This window comes from Cupressus sempervirens, chromosome 1 (genome assembly GCF_028749045.1).
Source record: "Cupressus sempervirens isolate cs-2001-9-10 chromosome 1, ASM2874904v1, whole genome shotgun sequence".
NCBI classification, from domain to species: Eukaryota; Viridiplantae; Streptophyta; class Pinopsida; order Cupressales; family Cupressaceae; genus Cupressus; species Cupressus sempervirens.
In genome coordinates, this window is record NC_143118.1 from 878,745,676 (window position 1) to 878,763,464 (window position 17,789).

The window sequence follows — 17,789 nt, forward strand, 5'->3', positions numbered from 1 at the left end:
CTATGAATCGGTCAAGACAAAGCATAAATATTGTTGGGATTTTCCCATAAATATTTGGTGCATGCACCATAATTGATGTGAAGGCTATATGAACTTTCATTGTAGAATGGGAGTAGTATCCTCTAGAGGAATACGTATCTATTTGACTTATGTTTGATTTTGTAGGGTACTTCAATAAGGTGAAGGTGAAGGATTGCATTCATGAAAATCACATTGAAGATCATTGGATTAATCTTTAAGATGTTTATGTAGCACACATAAGGAATTATTGTAGAATGATCTTGGGACTAACAGATATTTCCATAAAGCTAGATATTTTGAAGAGACCCTAGGATAAATACTTTGAAGATGTTTTGGATCTATTGTATAATAGAGATAAGATTTATTAGTGTCCAGTATTGAATACAGAGGTGGATTGATCAACAAATGATGACATACAACATAAGGCTAGGCATGTCACTAACCTTACATTGAGATGGATCTCAAAATAGTTTAAGTTGGATTTGGTGCCATCAGACCATAATTGGCAGTTTCCCAAAGGCCAAACAAGGGAAGGGACAAGAAAGTTACCATTCCTATATGGGCATTTGCATAATCACATAAGTTATAATGGTGTACATGTATGCAAGGCTAGTGGCATTTGAAGTTATCCACGAGAAGGGGAAAGGAAAGAAGAGGAAGGCCTCGATTGAAGAGGAGGATCCCTAGCTAGAAAATGAGATTTCTAAATAGGGGTCATCCAAGAAGAAGATAAATCCCACTTCTACTTCTCATTTGGCATCTTCCAAGAAGAATCAATTATATCATAGGAAGAGGGTCAATCAATGGCAATGAAACCGATTGTTAAGGATGAAGAAACGGACCTAGAGGATGATGTTCCTCTAATAAGAAGAACTCAACAAAACATGACTACCATAGAGGAATAAAGAAGAAAGAGTCAATCAAACACAAACACCTCTCCAGTCACAAACAAAACCCATCAATATAGATGGATTTTCTTATCAAGAGGAGCACTTGGGAGAGGAATGAGGTTCAAATGATTTCGCTATCCAAGATTTTGAGTTCACCTTGGAGGAGCAAAAGGAGAAAAGGTCCCTACTATGCAAGTACCTACAATTAAGGTCACTACAAAGATAACTATAGAGCAAGTGCAGATTCCCAAAGTAACTTCTCAAAGCAAAGCTGCCAATACATACGTAGAGCCTAAAAATGTTCTAATGGAGGAGATTCATCAAGACAAGATAAAGGGGGATATTTTGGAAGAAGCAGATATAAGGAAGGAAGAACAAATAGTGGAGGAGCCCAAGGGCGAGGACTCCCAATCTATCTTGGAAGTATAGCCTATAGTAGAGACATTTATTCCTCCTCCTCTACCTTCACGCACAGAAGAAGTCATTCCACCCCCTCCAAATAGAGGAAGATATTAAGAAAGAGGATGCTACTACCGATGAACAATGGGTGCTTGAGGAGCCTCAAATTCCATCAGCACCATCAATAGAAGCCCCACCTTCCTCCCTAAACAACAAGAACACACATATGAAATGATGGGGGAGAAGGGTACAAAGGAACGAGTAGAAGAATTGAACAAGAAAGGGCTCCTTCCACCAGTGGATTGCAAAGGTCTAACCAGCAACATCATCCCAATCAACCAAATCAAGGTCGTTATCCAAGGCTATCTAGCCACAAAAATGAACCAATACGACTAAGGAGGGCACTATGGTGAGACCGTCTTTTAGTTGCTTGTAGTTAGTATGGAAGAACACATGATCTTATATGTGGCATTAGACCAATCACATAGTTGGAAAGCATTGATCTTCATTCCCCCTTCATAGAGTAGTAAATTTAAGGTAACACTTGAGGACTACATGACTAAGGAAATTGATATGGGTTAGCCTACTTGAGAAGGTGGTAAGGCCTTGGCAACAATGGCAATTAAGCACACTTGTCCAAGTGCATGGATACTGATGAGATAGGCTATGCAAAGGCATAATGAGGCTCTCAAATATTTTGTGTGAAAGATAGTGGGTCACACTAATCCTATTGATTTAGAGGCTACATTAAAGGTTGCGCTTGAAAAGCAAGCTAAGACAAATACTTATTCATATTCTTTGCTTGACACATGCATATGGTAGCGACATAATTTTGCACGTTTGGGTACGAGTGTACAAAGACTATTTTGCAACTACTCTACTCCATTTTTTAGAATAAATCAAGCTTAGAGACTTCATAGAAGGAAAAAACAACATTTTGCACCAATCTCATGACTGGGAGGAGATGAAGTCTAAACTTAATCAAATAAGGAAGAAGACATTTCAGAAGTTGTTAAAGTTGTATGAAGGAGCTAAGTTGGATAAGTTTGATGAGTGGATTGATGCTATAGGCATAGGTGCAAAGGGCTTGCTTCAAATATTTTTAGAAATCGAAGATATAAAAAAGAAGCATCTGACAAGATAGCCAAGGGAGACTTCCTTTTCAACAAGGTGATAGTAGAAATTTATGAAGATAATCAAAAGACCTAGCTATACCCCATGGAAATGGTAACATAATAATTCAAGGGTTCATTTGAAGTTGTTACCACTGAGGTAGATCTCCATAGGATTTTCAAGAATGAGGAAACCATTAGAAAAGATGTGGAGAGATTGAAAGATATGAAGCTGTGGAGCCGAAGGTTAGAAAGTTTTAGAAGAAATAATACAAGAAGCTTCACACCTTAAATATGTCAAACCTCTTTGATGTGATAGGTATTATAGAAAGATTCAAGTGAGCTTATCTAGGGGTCCTTTAATAAGGGGAATACCCATAACCAATTTTGCAATTTTCAGGCTTCTAAGTTTTTTGTAGTTTTGAAGAATTTCAGACCTCCAAAATTTTGGACACTCGACAAGTCTGAAAAGTGGCCAACAAACTTTTTAGACATAGAGATAGGCTCTAACGATTTCAATCAGCATTGAGCTTTCACATTTTGCACTATTCCAAATTCATAAGGCTTTCATCCGAGTTTTAAGATGAGATAAAAATTATATGGAGTTAGATATGAGTTCTAAAAGAAGGGAAAATGTTGTGCATGAGAATGCAATGATATTTTAAGAAGTAAAGATCAAAGTACCCCTAGAAGACTAGTTTTGGTTGAAGCTCCACCTCCTTCTCTTCTTATTCTTAGTTTCCTTGACATGTAATGGCCCCATGCATGTAATGAATGTATAAAAATAAATCCAATTCAGTAAGCAACTAGTTTAGAGTTAGTTTTGCATAGTTTTCCATTAGTTCTGCATGGTAGAAACGCCAACTCCAACAATTTCAATTTTGATGGTGTTTCTCTATTTAAGCATGATTGTACAATGTAACAAGGACCAACAATTTTTGCAATAAAGATATACAATTGGGGATACTATTCATGGTGTGGTAATTTCTCCTTGAATTTTGTGTTTTCATGAATTTGCACTTCTTATCATGTTATTGCATTAAGATCAAATCATCTTATGTGAGCACTCATGGTTGCACAATCAATGAATTATAGAATATCATCCACCTTCTAATGTTTCCTTTGACCATTGCATCTGCAAAGCTTTGGTTGTGTTGATCTGGGCTACACGAGTTTTCTACCATTTCCTCAAAGAAATTTATCCTAGTTGCATGATTACATTTGCATTCATTAATAAAAAAAAACTGAAATATTATGATTCTTGTTATTTTTTGTTGTCTAATACATTTTCAATTTCTCCTAATGAATAATTACATTTATCTTCAATTGAACTACCCAAGCGGTGGAGAAATAGCCTAAAAGAACCTTGGGATTGATTCACATCAATCTTTCAAAAGATAAATCTGTTTTAGATTCCTGCCATTGTCGTTGCGTAAAAATGACACTCCTGAAGTGGCAGCAGGAGGATCATTCTTGAAAATCACAAATTCTACAGTTCGTAAGCCGACAAGATAGAGTCTGAACCCTCCCCAAATTTTTTAGCGAGTATTGAGGTCTTCACCTAATAAGAGTGAGTTTTTGGAACTCGCCCACTTCTGTCAAACTTGTAACGCAAGGATACCACCTACATCTCGATCTCCACGTATTTTGATTATATTCCCCAGACCTTCATTTTAGAATATGCACAATTACTTCTTTATACATCTTCATGTATCGTTGATTGTACTTCTTTTCATACCCTTCAAGCGTTCCCTATTGGGTTGTATTTGGCTGAATTTTTCCTTCCGTTTCAATAAAATCAGCTGCTTTAACTTTAAAAAGCATATTAAAATATCATTCCATACGAATTATTAACTTGGCACGAAGTCAGCCACCAACTCAATGTTCAAGTCTTGTGATCGCATTCAATTCATTGCAATCTATCCCTTGCTGCCGCAATACTTAATTCAGCTTAAAATTATCATCCTTCCTAAAATTACCTGCCCAAAACCCATATTGACAAATTATACCAACAAAAATGATGGCACACATTAAGCAGAAGAATGGATAGGGTAGTTCTCAAACACATGCATGTAATAAATAAATCCATATTAAGAAACATTAGATAATTAATTTCAATCTCTCCAAAAGTTCTATCAAACAGCTCCCTTCTCCCATAGAGTTTTTAAACTTGTCAAGATGAGAATATTAATCTCCAACCAAACATTCTTTCAACCTCTTTATTTAATCTCTCAATCAAAATTATCTCTGCAAGCTCCCATCTCCCTCACATATATTAACTTGTTGCAATGACTATCAGTATACTAATTCTGAACAAACATTCTTTCAATCTGCATATGAAATTAAAACATAAAATCATCACAAAACCCAAACTTGAAAAATGGCCTCCACTTCTCAATTCTCTGTTTTGATTAAAATTACAAATCGATGAACGACCACCACCTTTACATCTACACATCCACATCTTACACAAAAAAAAGTATACCTGGCTTTAATTATTTTCCCTCGCTACCAGCCTTTAGTAAAACCCACCATAAGATTATTAAATGGTTGACACTGGGAAATGAAATTGCTGGATGGGAAAAAGTCATCTATTTGTTGATAATTAATTACCGATGACGTGACATTGTTACAAATCTCTACATGGTTAAAATCCAGAAACACTTCTAGATGCTATCATGTACTCTGGAAATATCACGTCGGTAATAACTTCCAACCAGGAAACTGGTCAAAACTATTCACAATCAAGCTAACCCAGAGGCCTCAACAAGAGTATCCATGAAAACACTAGTAGAAACAATTAAACATCCTAATAATACTATATTATTTTAGTGATAATGTCCATAAATCAGATTAATATGACACAACACAATTGTACTCTTTTCATGGGAGTAGATACCCCAGCTGCAATTACAACCAAATATATTAAATGTTCACATGATCAGATTTGATCCTCTTGGTTCTTTTAACAAACTCAATTACAAAAACAAATCAAGTAGCAATTGTATAGGCACTAGATGCCTTATCTGAACAAGCAAATGAAGTATTTTATAGTTGATAATTTGTGACAAAATTGTTGCCTTAAATTATTTGGGGATTCTTCAACAAGCTGAAAGATGCAATCAAAATGGATCAGAAGAATACAAGCTAAATGGTTTCCGATTGCTCAGGTGCAAGTCAAAGCTTCTCTCCTGCATTGAAAATAGATACACTGTCATATTAATCCAACAAGTGTTTTTGGTTTGATAAGGAAAAACTATATCTTTGTAAACTCCCCATCCAAAATACAGACTTTCATTCAATAAGAATATAGTAGGGTGTGAACCCTGTGCTTGTTATTTCTACACATTATGTGACACATAGAAAAAGAAAGAAAACATTTCTATCACGTCTATAAAATTGGGTTGGGGCAAGGATCACTTGCCTTCAGTTATGTTGGTTTCACACAAAGCCAAGATTGGTATCATAATGGGTACATAAACCGTGTATGTCTCAAATCTTGCTCCCAGAGAAAAGGTAGAAAACCTTCAGCTTCATTGCTTCAATCAGCAACATTCCTAAGTTAAAACTTGTGATTCCGTGAACAACATCAAGCAGACTCAGTGGGATTGCCAATTCCAGTTTTATCTATAAATGATTGCATATACTCTTTCAGTGGATTCTTCAACGCTTGCATTGATAGTTAAAATATTGGTTCAAGTCCTTGTATACTCAGCAAAATCGCTACCAAATATGATTGGAACATCTGGAAGCTCAATAGGCTGTGTAGTGACAATTGACAAAAACCTGCCTGCTGATAACAGTGCATTAGTATAATTAGAAATTAGAAGTTCCAAAAACTGCAAAAAACACAACATGATAGGATGGCATAATTAAAACATTCTAACATATAAAAACATTATTGATCAACTTAAAGCCTTTGTCAGAGTGCACAAATCTCAAAATTGTGTTTTTACCTGTCATTGTTAAGATTTAGAAACTGGATTGGCAGTCCCAGATTATATCTTCTATTTTCGAGAAACACTCCTGCCACTGAGACATATTATAGATATGTGCCCACGTTTTAAGGATGCAACTGTCTCTTATGATGCAAATGGACCACCCATGTGATATCGTCTGTACCATTCTTGCTGTTTTTGTTGTAATAAAAGTAACTGTTTCTGAGACTCAGATTGCTGTTGGGCTTCATAGAGTGATTGTAGAGTTCCAAATTGCAAGGGCTTTGACTCCGTGCCATAATCAAACCATTTATTCTGCTGCTCATGTAACAACTGCTCATAAAACTGCACATCTAGTGTCTTCTGTTGTTGCTGATCATCAGCACAGCCAAATCCAGACAAGCCCATTCCTGGAAATGGAAAGCCTGTTCTATTTGGCGAGATAGGCAACTTATTACCTGATGTCCATATACCGTTGTCTGATGAATACATAGGAAGGCCCCAGTTTCCATATCTTTCACTGTTTGTACCAGGCATTCCAGAGCTGTAACCATCAAGCCATGCATAATCATCAACAGGAGGAGGAGCTTCAGCATCTTCATCACTCTGCCCAGACATGAATCGAGTAGAACCAAAACCAGGAGGTGGACCAATATCAGAAGGTCCCATCCAACTTCTGCCAGGGTTCTCTTTTGCTACAGGCTGAAAGCTAGGAAGAAATGTCTTTAAAGAAGAATTTTCCACATCTGCACACTCCAATTGCATTGGATATGCAGAATTTATACCTTCGGCCTCCAAACTGACATTTCTTGATTGATTTATGTGTTGCATACCAGTCGAAATATCCAGAGAACTATTAATATTGTTTTCCTCTGGAAGCAGAGGCGCTGATGGATGTGGCCTGGCAACTGAGAAAGGAGAATCTGTACAAAAATTAGAAGGTATACCACTATGTTGGTTTCTGTCATTCTGTGAATCAAGTCCTGAGAAATTTGATGCCATGCTATATTTCTCACAAGCTGCCTGAGATGATACTAAGTCATTAATAGAGAGGTCTGACAATCCAGAAAGGGATGGCATATCTATCTGTGTATTCCAATATGACAAACTCATATCAGTAAGCTTCTGTTGTCCAATAATACCTGGAGAATCGATTTTTGAATTTCCCAATCCACCTTTGGGCATGACATCATGATTCTGGATGCCCCAGCTACTTAGTGTGAGGTTAGGGAGAGCAGACAATGGCCCTCCGAAGCTATTTTGCTTGTTCAGCTGCAGTTCTACTTGGCATGCTGGACTAGCATTTCCAGGACTGGGAAAAACTGAAGAAAAAGTTGTACCAACCAATGAATGCATAGGGCTGGACAATGTACAACCAATCTCAGTAACTGATTGACCCTGAGTCGGATCATGGTTTAAGCCCATGCTATCACCTTGAAGCAATGCATCAGGAAGAAAATCAGAAAAGGAACACATTGGATATTGAGTATACCCATGAGATACAGCACCTGGTGTGTACTCCTTGCTGATTGTATACATTTCCGACTTCTCAAGTGGAAGCTTACGTTGGAAAGCAGTTGATGTGACAGTTGGAACACCAAAAGATGCTTCACCGGATTCCTTATTTGCAGAGAAACGCATTGTGTTCAAAGCAGAGACATCCTTTGGCACAGGTTTGAAAACAATGTACTCTTCATCATCTTCATCCCCATTTACTGATTGTGGGAATGTATCTGTCCCTGCTACTTTGTTTTCTTTAAGTTCACCTACATACCCAGTATTAGGTACACCGGAAATACCTTGGTCAGATTCAGCCACCTCTTTGGCTATAATATGTCGATTTACAGATGCCTTGTCATCATTCATGTTCCCAGCCAAGTAAAACTTTCCAGTCTCTTTATTATAGGCAATTCCTCTTCCAGTGCCACTAAATGCAGTTCCAATGGTTTTTCCTGCAGCCAAGAGTCGCTGAACACGGACCTGTTGTTCCTTTTTATCTCTCAATCCTATTCTGGCAGGGGTTATTGAATAGTCTAATTCCTTTTGGGCAGGAAGAAGAGGAACAAACCCTTGCAGCTCAATATCTTCCCATAATGTAGTATCGCCCTCAATAATCATTTGAGAGTTATCCAAACTAGTAAAGGTGGCACCAGCATTCAAATCCTTGCTCCCAAGTAATTTATTCAGAAGTTCAATGCACTGTTTCCAAAAGAAACACCTTGCATTTGCTTGCTTTTCATCCTCTTCTATTGAAATTGTCACCTCTTTCCGGCAAGCCAACCACTCCATGAAAATTAACATTGCAGGCAAAAAGGAGCTACTGGAGACATCATTTGCATCTGCACATCTACGCATAAGTCGGCCTGCAAACTCAAATGCCGTGGTCAGTGCATGGTGTAATAATTCAGAGCGCTGAGAAATTTCAGCATAGGTTGGTTGCTGCACAGTAGTGCTTCCATTTGCATTGTGCACAGTGAAAATAAGGATGCATACAAGCTGCAGTACCCCAGCAGCTCCACTACTTCCAGTGCCTATCCCACTTCGAAGCTCTGAGCCTAAGCCTGCTTCAAGGCATATATCATCTAAAGCAAGCAATTGCTCCAAGTCATGTATGGTTGCAGCATAAACCTCTGGAAATGTCTCCAGGCTAAAAGGAATACACAGTAAGCACCAGATGGAGAGTACAGAAAAAGGCGAAATAATTAGTGCACATACTTGATAATTACTGCAAATAATTAGTAAGATAAAACCAAGACAATACTATTTAGTTTCAGCACAGGGGAAATTAAAAAAGAACAAGACAAAAGAGAATTGTGTATGAAAATATACAACATTCATAAGTCTAAAGAGTAGAAAATTACTAATAATTTAGACTTATCTTCCATCTCATCCTTATAAGTGATAAGGATGTTTTTCTAGTTAATGCCGATTTTGAAAGATTCCATTTTCGCTGAATTAAGTTAATGATGAGCAAAATAGAAGATTGCAGGGAGTTCATTCAGTGTCTCTTTTGACTAAAAGACTAGGTTTTATGAACGGGAAAACTAAATGCAAGATACAAGTTGATTTCCATGCAAATGTGAATTGTATCAATTGTGGAGGTTTCCTTATATACTTTTTGAATGAATGAAAAACAGGTTATCCAGCGTATCCTTCGTTTTCGTTTCCACAGTTTGAGTTTCAAGAATTTCTGTGATTAATTTGATGTTATCAAACCATTAGGTACTGGGTTCCATATAGCAATAGTCAGGTTTATTTCCAAGAACAAACAAATGGTTTAGTTACTAGTAACTTGATATTTGTATTTAGTAGTTTGTGGTTAACATCGCAATTCAGACTTGGAAGACAAACTATGTATCATCACATCATGAACTGTACATTATAATCAATGATCTCAAAAACAAAGCTAAAAACATTATTCATGGTGAACTTTCTCGTTTCTCAGTCAATCTCTATGTAATTAGCATGGATTTAAATGTAAAAAACAGTGATTATTTCTCTCTTCTCCTTTTTTCTACATTTTTTGGCAAAAGATATTTGCTTCTATGAGTGCACGCATGAAAGGGCATCGTGACACCATACGTTCCAATTTTTGGTATAGGCCCTGGGTTCACATCCTTGAGGAACAGTCTAAAACATAATATCTCTTAAATATTAAGTATAGAGCGATTGCAACATAATTAAAAAAATCAATTCGAGTAATATTCAGTTTTAAATCACTATTATAAAGAGGAAAAACTTGCTACTGAGGGAAGAAGTTCCATTGGTTGTAAATTACATTGTGTAAATTATGGTTTTAGGCGTGACTGATAAATAAATCACTACAATATTACAAACATTAATACATTCACACCTTATCTCTAATTATACCTTAATGTCTCAATTTTACAAATATTCCAAGCCTGAATAATTTAGTCATTAGATCAACAATTTGTTCCCAAGTGGCATGCCAATTAAGAAAAATATGCTCAATAGCAGCCATTTTACATGGTGAAAATAAATGTATTCGTCAGAGATGTATAAATGTATTCGTCAGAGATGTCCCGAAGGGTCTTAAATATTTCCTTAATGAAGGGACATTTCGAGGACTGGGATGAGAAAAAAACATAAAAGCCTACTGTAATTTGCTGATGTCTTAAAAACAACTCCTAACTATGGAGGGCATTCTCATAGGAATGTTTAGGGGATGCTGGGTGGAGCTGTCTGATGTTACGGTGCTCATTTATTCCATTCCATCTTTAGAGTTTCTGCCATTGTTCCCTAAATATCCCTTTTCTGCTCTTTGGATGTTATCCCTGTTGTGTTACAAAAATTCACACTAATAGTAATTTAATATGAATTTCCTATGCAGATAAACAATTTCTGATTGTTTATTAAAAAATAGAACAACTTTTAATTATAATTTGCAGCAGAACTAAGTATTAAAATTAGATCAACTTATCTGAGTATTAATAATCTCAGAAATTATGGTCTTTGAAGATACTTGATATTGTTCTTCTTAATCCAGATAGTCTCCTGATAAGATTGACAATCTGAGTATATGATTTGCTGCCAACAATCTGTATCAATTTCAATATGCAGAGTTCGACATGTAAACTGTCCTATCAAATTCAGTATGCAGTGTCGTCTTTTATGTATCATTCTTAATAGTTTGATCGTACTGAGCATTTTATCCGCCTGCTATTGTTCACTCTTATGTTCTGATATCATTGTCTTTTTTTGTTATAATTCAATCGTCGAATGAGAACTAATAAATACAAGCATCGTCGACAGTTCGAAACAGAGATGCATCAGGTCATATACATTTTAATCAATGATTAGAATGACTTAAATGAAAACAAATGGTAACATAGAATTGTTATCATTGAGTAATAAAACTATGTTAATTTATCACGATTGCTGCAAATGGATTAACATTGCCTCTTTAATATATGTTTTCCAAGGGCAGCGATCTCTCTCTTATATTGTGAATGAGACATGGAGAGACATGTCCCTTCATGGAACATGTCGTATTCATTATTATTTAATTAATATAACAATTTATTATTTAACTATATATATATATATCTTCAATTTAGTCTCAAGGGTTTATCCAACTGAAGCTACCAAACATTAACACTACCTCTTAGCTAGGGAGGGTAGCCAGGGGGTAGATATTATATTATTACACCATTGGTAATATTAGGAATGGCAAATTTTAAGAATATCTTTGATCAGAAGATCTCCATCATTTTGATATCACATTTTATATCATGAGTGTTGGCCTCCAAAATATCAACATATGATATTCACCAAATATTCTGAGTAATGGCCTGCAAAATATCAACACATGATATTTATTATAGTTAAATCTCCCTATTTTTATTTCTCCCTCTTTTGTAGAGTTACTTCTATTTTTTATTGTCACTCTTCTATGTTTTCCATATTCTCTCTTTATTCAATATGGAAACTTCCTCTTTCTTTCTTCAGGATGTTTTTATTTTTTTCTTTGTTCGTTATATAAACATTCTTATGTATACTTGTATATATAGATCATTTATGATCTTTATTTAGTAAAGCATTCATTATTTTACCATAATATAGTACCAGAGCTATTTTTTCGAAAAATAATAATTTTATTATTGAAATTTTGAGTTATTTTTTGAAATAGGTTTTGAGAATCTTTAATTTTTTCATGAAATATTAGACTCAAGATTTTCAACATCCTTTGCTTGAGTGTGTTCAAAAACCCGGGTTTTTGTATATTTGTTTTCTTTGGGCGGCTTTTCTCCTGCAACTCGTGCATAATCTGCCTTTCCCCTGCTCGCGCGACCAACTTCCTCTATAAAACAACTAACTTATTGGCATTTTTGGGCCAGCATTTGATGTTTTTTTTGTGAGCCTATTTCTTCTGCAAATATCTGAGCTTCCATGACTACCTCTAGTTCCTGCACTTTCGGCTAGGGTTTCTACCCTTCAGATCAAGCTGAAATTTTATTTTTATTGCAAACTCAAATTGGGTTTTCTAGTTCTCAATTGGGTTGCTCTCCATTCTTTTTGGGTGCATCATTTTATGTGCCTCAATTTTTGAGCAAGCAGAATCAAAATCTAATTTCAAATTTTTTGTGGGTTTTTCAAGATCTCTTTTGGGTGTCTTTTCATTTTTTTGGGTCTTCTGTCAATCTGCCTCAAACATCATGCCATTTATGATATTCATTTTTTTTGCATCAAAAAACATGTCATGGCATCTCTCACCAATCTTCTTTTGGAAGACGGACAACAATTTAATGGAAAGAACTACAACACCTAGAAGCAGAGAATGATGGCAATCTTCGAGTATTGTCGCCTTGAAGTGCTTGTTCTGGGTATCGAGACTCGTCCTACCATAGACCAATATTGTAGAACATGCAAAGCTCACTAATCAGCCCAAGTTTGCCTTTTACGCCTTTTGAGGATTCTCCTATAAAAAAAATTGTTTTGACATTAGATTGACCATTAAGGGAGGGTATTAGATTTGAATCTCTCTATTTTTGTTTCTCTCTCTTTCGTAGATTATTTCTATTTCTAATTGTCACTCTTCTTCTATGTTTCTATATTCTCTCAGTCCAATATGGAAACTTTCTCTTTCGTTCTTCAAAATATTTCTATCTCTCTCCTTGTTCAATATAGAAACATTCTTATATATACTTGTATATATAGATCATTTATGATCTTTGTTTGATAACACATTCATTATTTTACCATAATAATATTCACCAAATACTCAATAAGGGCTGCAAAATATCAACACATGATATTCACCAAGTACCTTCGAACAAATCATTGACTGTCAAGTGAATGACATCTAACACTTAGTTGTTAATTTACTAGATATAATCCATTATTCACTTAGTTGTTAATTTACAAGATATAATCCATCATGATTTGTTTCAACATTTGCATATAATGTATATCATGATTAAAGTTATTGTAAGATCGTCCCCTTCCAATAAATTTTGCAAATACAAGTGATGATCATTTGGAAGTCGTCACTTCCTCGTGATGTACACAGGGGGCAAGCCCATACACACATGAAATCAAAAGTTTACATGAAGTCACCACGGATATTGTCATGTGGTTTTGTCATGATATCCACCATGAACCATATCAGGGAATAAGCTTTTCACCTCAAACTTATCTCTCATAGAGAAGAATGTATTACAAGGGATTGCAATTGGAACTTCTTCACAAAGAAACACTAACCATTTGACCTCTTTGTCAAGGTTACTTCTAATAAAGTATCAAAACTCCCTCTGAATATCAATTTTCTAAGCTCCTCATCCAAAGTTTCCTTCAAAGAAGTGTTAGACTCCCTTTGAATCTAATACCAGTATCCCTTTTCCTGCAAGGCATCCTCGAATGAAAAGATCAAGGCAAATAGCTCTTATAGTACGTATTTAGAAAATATGAGAGAGACTAATATAATACTCAAGAATAATAATTTGCATCAATCCAATATAATATAGATAAATATCTAATTTAAAATTAAAACTTAGAATATATATGCATATATTCCATATACTTAACCTATATTTTCAACATATTATTTCCTTATTAATACCACATAATAATTTAAGGTAACTAATATCTCAAATCTATATTCACTTATATTTATAAGAAATAAGCATAGTAACACAGGGATGCATCCCCCTCGTTTTTGCCCCACGTCTCGGAGATGAGGACGCATCGGGGACTTGGGGAATCCGTTCTCCCGTCCCTATGACAACACCAGATTCAGCCAGCTCCACCGAGGATGGGGGGACCTCCTAATGTTGACTATTTGTTGATTCAACTATTTATGTTCAATATTCGATGTTCCAATTCAATGCAATGCTCAAGTATTTACTCTTTTACATCTTTATATCTTATATTGCGATACATCTTTTCATAACTAGCATTTTAAGTACCATATGTGTAGTATATACAACCCCTCTCATCCCTTGCCACTGTCCCCAAATTAAGGCCCCTCTATCCCCTGTTCCGGAAAATTGTCCCCTCGTCGCCTAGTATGGTGTAACTATGGAAATAAGAAATTAATATTTACATCCAACTGGTGCTTATTCAGCTCCTTCCCTAAAGACGAGTCTCCAAAGGTAAAACTGATTGCTAGTTGCTTGCATCCTTTGACCAGTATTTCATATCTCCTACTCTTGTGTTTGTATCTAACCAATCTTCAAATGACATGAATGATGATGTTTGAGTTTAGAGAAACGCTATCTCATTGTCGGTATGATCTCAACACTTGGCTAATAGTAATTTTTAATTAATGATTGGGCCCTAAATTTCACCAAAATACCAACATGACATGCAAATCCACTCTACCTTCTTTACAAAAACAGGGCATAAATCATAACACCTAATTTGGAATATTACATGATTGGATCAGAACAAGAATTCCCCTTTTGTATCAAAGGGCCCACAACACTCCCAAGGCATGGATCGTAGCATTGACAGGTAATTGCATATAGTTCCCTCTTCCTTACTGTATCTTCCATGTTGACTCCTTAAAATTATTATCCTCTATTCTCCTTCCACATGGGCAATATGTCTCAAGGGTTCGTATATACCATTTTTTCCTTTCTATGTTATCGGTGCCTTTTCTTGTGTTTTAGATACTTCTATACCCTTCATTCTCTATATGACATGGCCTCCTATGCATGTTTTATGTTTCAAAGTCTCATCAATTCCAAATGCTTAGCGGTGTATTGAAAGTTAGGAATGTCAAGGATCCTACCATACAAAGTCTCGCTTGCAACCATGAACAAAATTATCATCTACATTGTTGTCATGATTGTCGTCATCGTCTTTTTCCCTATTGCTAGTTCTTTTGATTTGAACATCGACATGCCTTCTTAACCAGAGCAAAGTCGCCTCCGTGTAAGAAAAATAAAGATCTATTCCATTCCTTGTTAGTGTCTTGTCCTGTCAAGCTGAATCAGCTGTGGGTGTTTTGTGGCATTGTGCTTCCACTGCCTTGCATTCCAAGCCATAGAAAGATCCAATCTTCTATTCTTGCATTGGCAAAACACTTTGATGAATACATTGGCAATGGTACATGTTGTTGATGTTCCAAAAAGACTCGTGTTCGATAGGAGATTTGCCATGTGACACTCCATGTTTGACAGCAACTAAAAAAATTCTATGAAGTTTTCCTCCCTTTCTGACACTCCCACCACACAATCTAGAATTATTGATATTTGAAGATTTGGATCTATTGTAAAAGGGGTTGTTATCTACCAATATAAGCATTCTGTGCCATGTCTCAGTCACCTCAAATATAATGGGGATTTGATGAGAGACGAGCTTCAAGGCAAGGTGCAACATGGTATCTTTTTCCTTGTCATATATCAAGCTTATTAAAACACATCGTTTGATATTTATCTTCTATTAAAACTTCCCTTTGTTGCATCATACATTCTTTCCATTGTCTTTTCTAATCCTTTCTCACATTTGCAACTAGGCTCTGATACCACATTAATTTATCAGGATCACTACAAATGTATTAACATTGCCTCTTTGGTATATGTTTTCCAAGGGCAGCGATCTCTCTCTTATATTGTGAATGAGACATGGAGAGACATGCCCTTTCATGGGACATGTCTATTCATTATTATTCAATTAATAAAACAATTTATTATTTAACTATATATATATAATTTAGTCTCAAGGGATTATCCAACTGAAGCTAACCAAACATTAACAAACTATACTCTAATCAATGAGATAATTAAATATTTATTATATACATTGAAATCGTTTACAAATCTTGTGCTTATTCAACCAACAACATGAGACTTACAATCTTATTCAAGCTCCTTACGAGCAACCACACTACAAACAACAGTTGGAAGACCAAGAGCCACAACTTAAAATCCACCTTTTACAATAAGACACATACAACCAATAGAAGACCAAGAGTCACAACTTAGAATTCCACAAAGATGTCCCTCTTGGGATTTGAACCAGGGTCTCCACAATGAGAATTTATTGCTTCAACCAACTAAGCTAAACCCCTTGGACATAATTAAATATTTATTTATAAATGGAAATATATATATAACATGAATGATTAAGTTATTTAAATAAATATGTAATGTCTCAAATAATGGTTGAAGCATTATTATAGATTAAGTATATTAGTCTCCTAACACTAATGTTCAACATGTTCTCAGATGATACCTCTTTATGCGTTCAGAAGATAAACAAGCGCCTTTTCCACTATTTTCTGCTGTAAGTGCTTTTATTGTTGTTATCCTTCTGCCATTGCATCATTATAAGTTTTTGCTACTGCTGCCCAATGCCCTTTTTCTGCTCTCTGAAGGTTATTCGTACTGTTCTCATCAGGAGATTACCCCTTTGTGCATTCGGAGGACAAATAACCAGAGTTCTACTATTTGCTTCTATACCTGCCTTCATTGTTGTTATCTGCTGTAAAGGGCAAATGCAAGTGAAAGAACAATTATTATACCTTGTATATTTAGCATTTTTGCTCATAATCTGATCAGGTTGACCTTAATTCTGCCCATACACAGATAGGTTGCACCTCTAAAAAAACCTCATGGAAGCTCACACAGTGTAACAAGTTCATATGTTGAACTCGTAGTTTTATCTATGGGTTTGGGTTGTGAATAGTGATTTCTTGCTCTTCTTAACACTCTTTTACATTTAGAATTTGCCCTAAAATATAGCACCAAGAGCTTTGGTCATTGAGTCGGTCTCTCTTGAGATGGACAACAAATGATAGAAATATCACCAATATCAAAAACTTGTGGAATGTAGTGAAGATTAACCTCAATCTGCTAGGTGCAAATATGAAAGACCTTTTGGTCATCTTGACTGACACAAAAAAATAAAGTTTTGGTAATTGGAGCAAATTGAAAATCACACAAAACTGAACACAGCCACACAGCTTCACAACTAGTACTAATTATCACATTCATTACTTTATGTTCAGAAACAACAGAAGAAAAAGCTAGCGTATTGATGAATAATTTACCAAAAATAAAGCTTTTATACACAAAGACACAATGTAACCACTAAGTCATCTCCAAGTATCAATTGAACCAAGCCAATCAGTATTCATATAACCTGTCAACTTGAAAGCTTCTTCCCTATGATAGAAAATGTCTCAGTCAATAATAGCTTAGATATATCAAAACATGTGTTTCGCTACCTAGGGATTTACTAGCTTCAACTATGCAAAAAATCAAGAGGAATAACAAACAGCAAAACTAAGATTTGACTCATTGACTAGTGATGAATCAACATAGACTAACAACTTCAACTCAACCTCTGTGTGGTTGTAGTGGAAGAACTGCAAAAGCTTTTAAAACACTTTTTAGCATACTTGACCTAAGCCATGAAAATGAGTGGTGATGTAGTTATAATTATACACCTAGGCAATTCTACTC

At 35.6% G+C, this 17,789-nt stretch overlaps 1 protein-coding gene across 3 annotated transcripts in view; it reads right to left on the bottom strand.

Annotated features, from left to right (window-relative positions):
* Positions 1-5,217: 5,217 nt before the first annotated feature.
* Positions 5,218-17,789, bottom strand: part of LOC149580627 (uncharacterized) — a 45,666-nt gene continuing 33,094 nt past the window's right edge. For 2 of the 3 annotated variants that reach the window (XM_089792511.1, XM_089792518.1), the window contains 3 exons: positions 6,379-9,007; positions 5,847-6,212; positions 5,218-5,613 (listed from right to left, as the gene is read on the bottom strand). In XM_089792511.1, coding sequence (XP_089648637.1) covers positions 6,505-9,007 — 2,503 coding nt within the window. In that variant the 3' untranslated portion in view covers positions 5,218-5,613; positions 5,847-6,212; positions 6,379-6,504. Of the gene's footprint in view, positions 5,614-5,846; positions 6,216-6,378; positions 9,008-17,789 lie in introns of all 3 variants that reach the window. The other variant, XM_089792526.1, reaches the window with a different exon arrangement.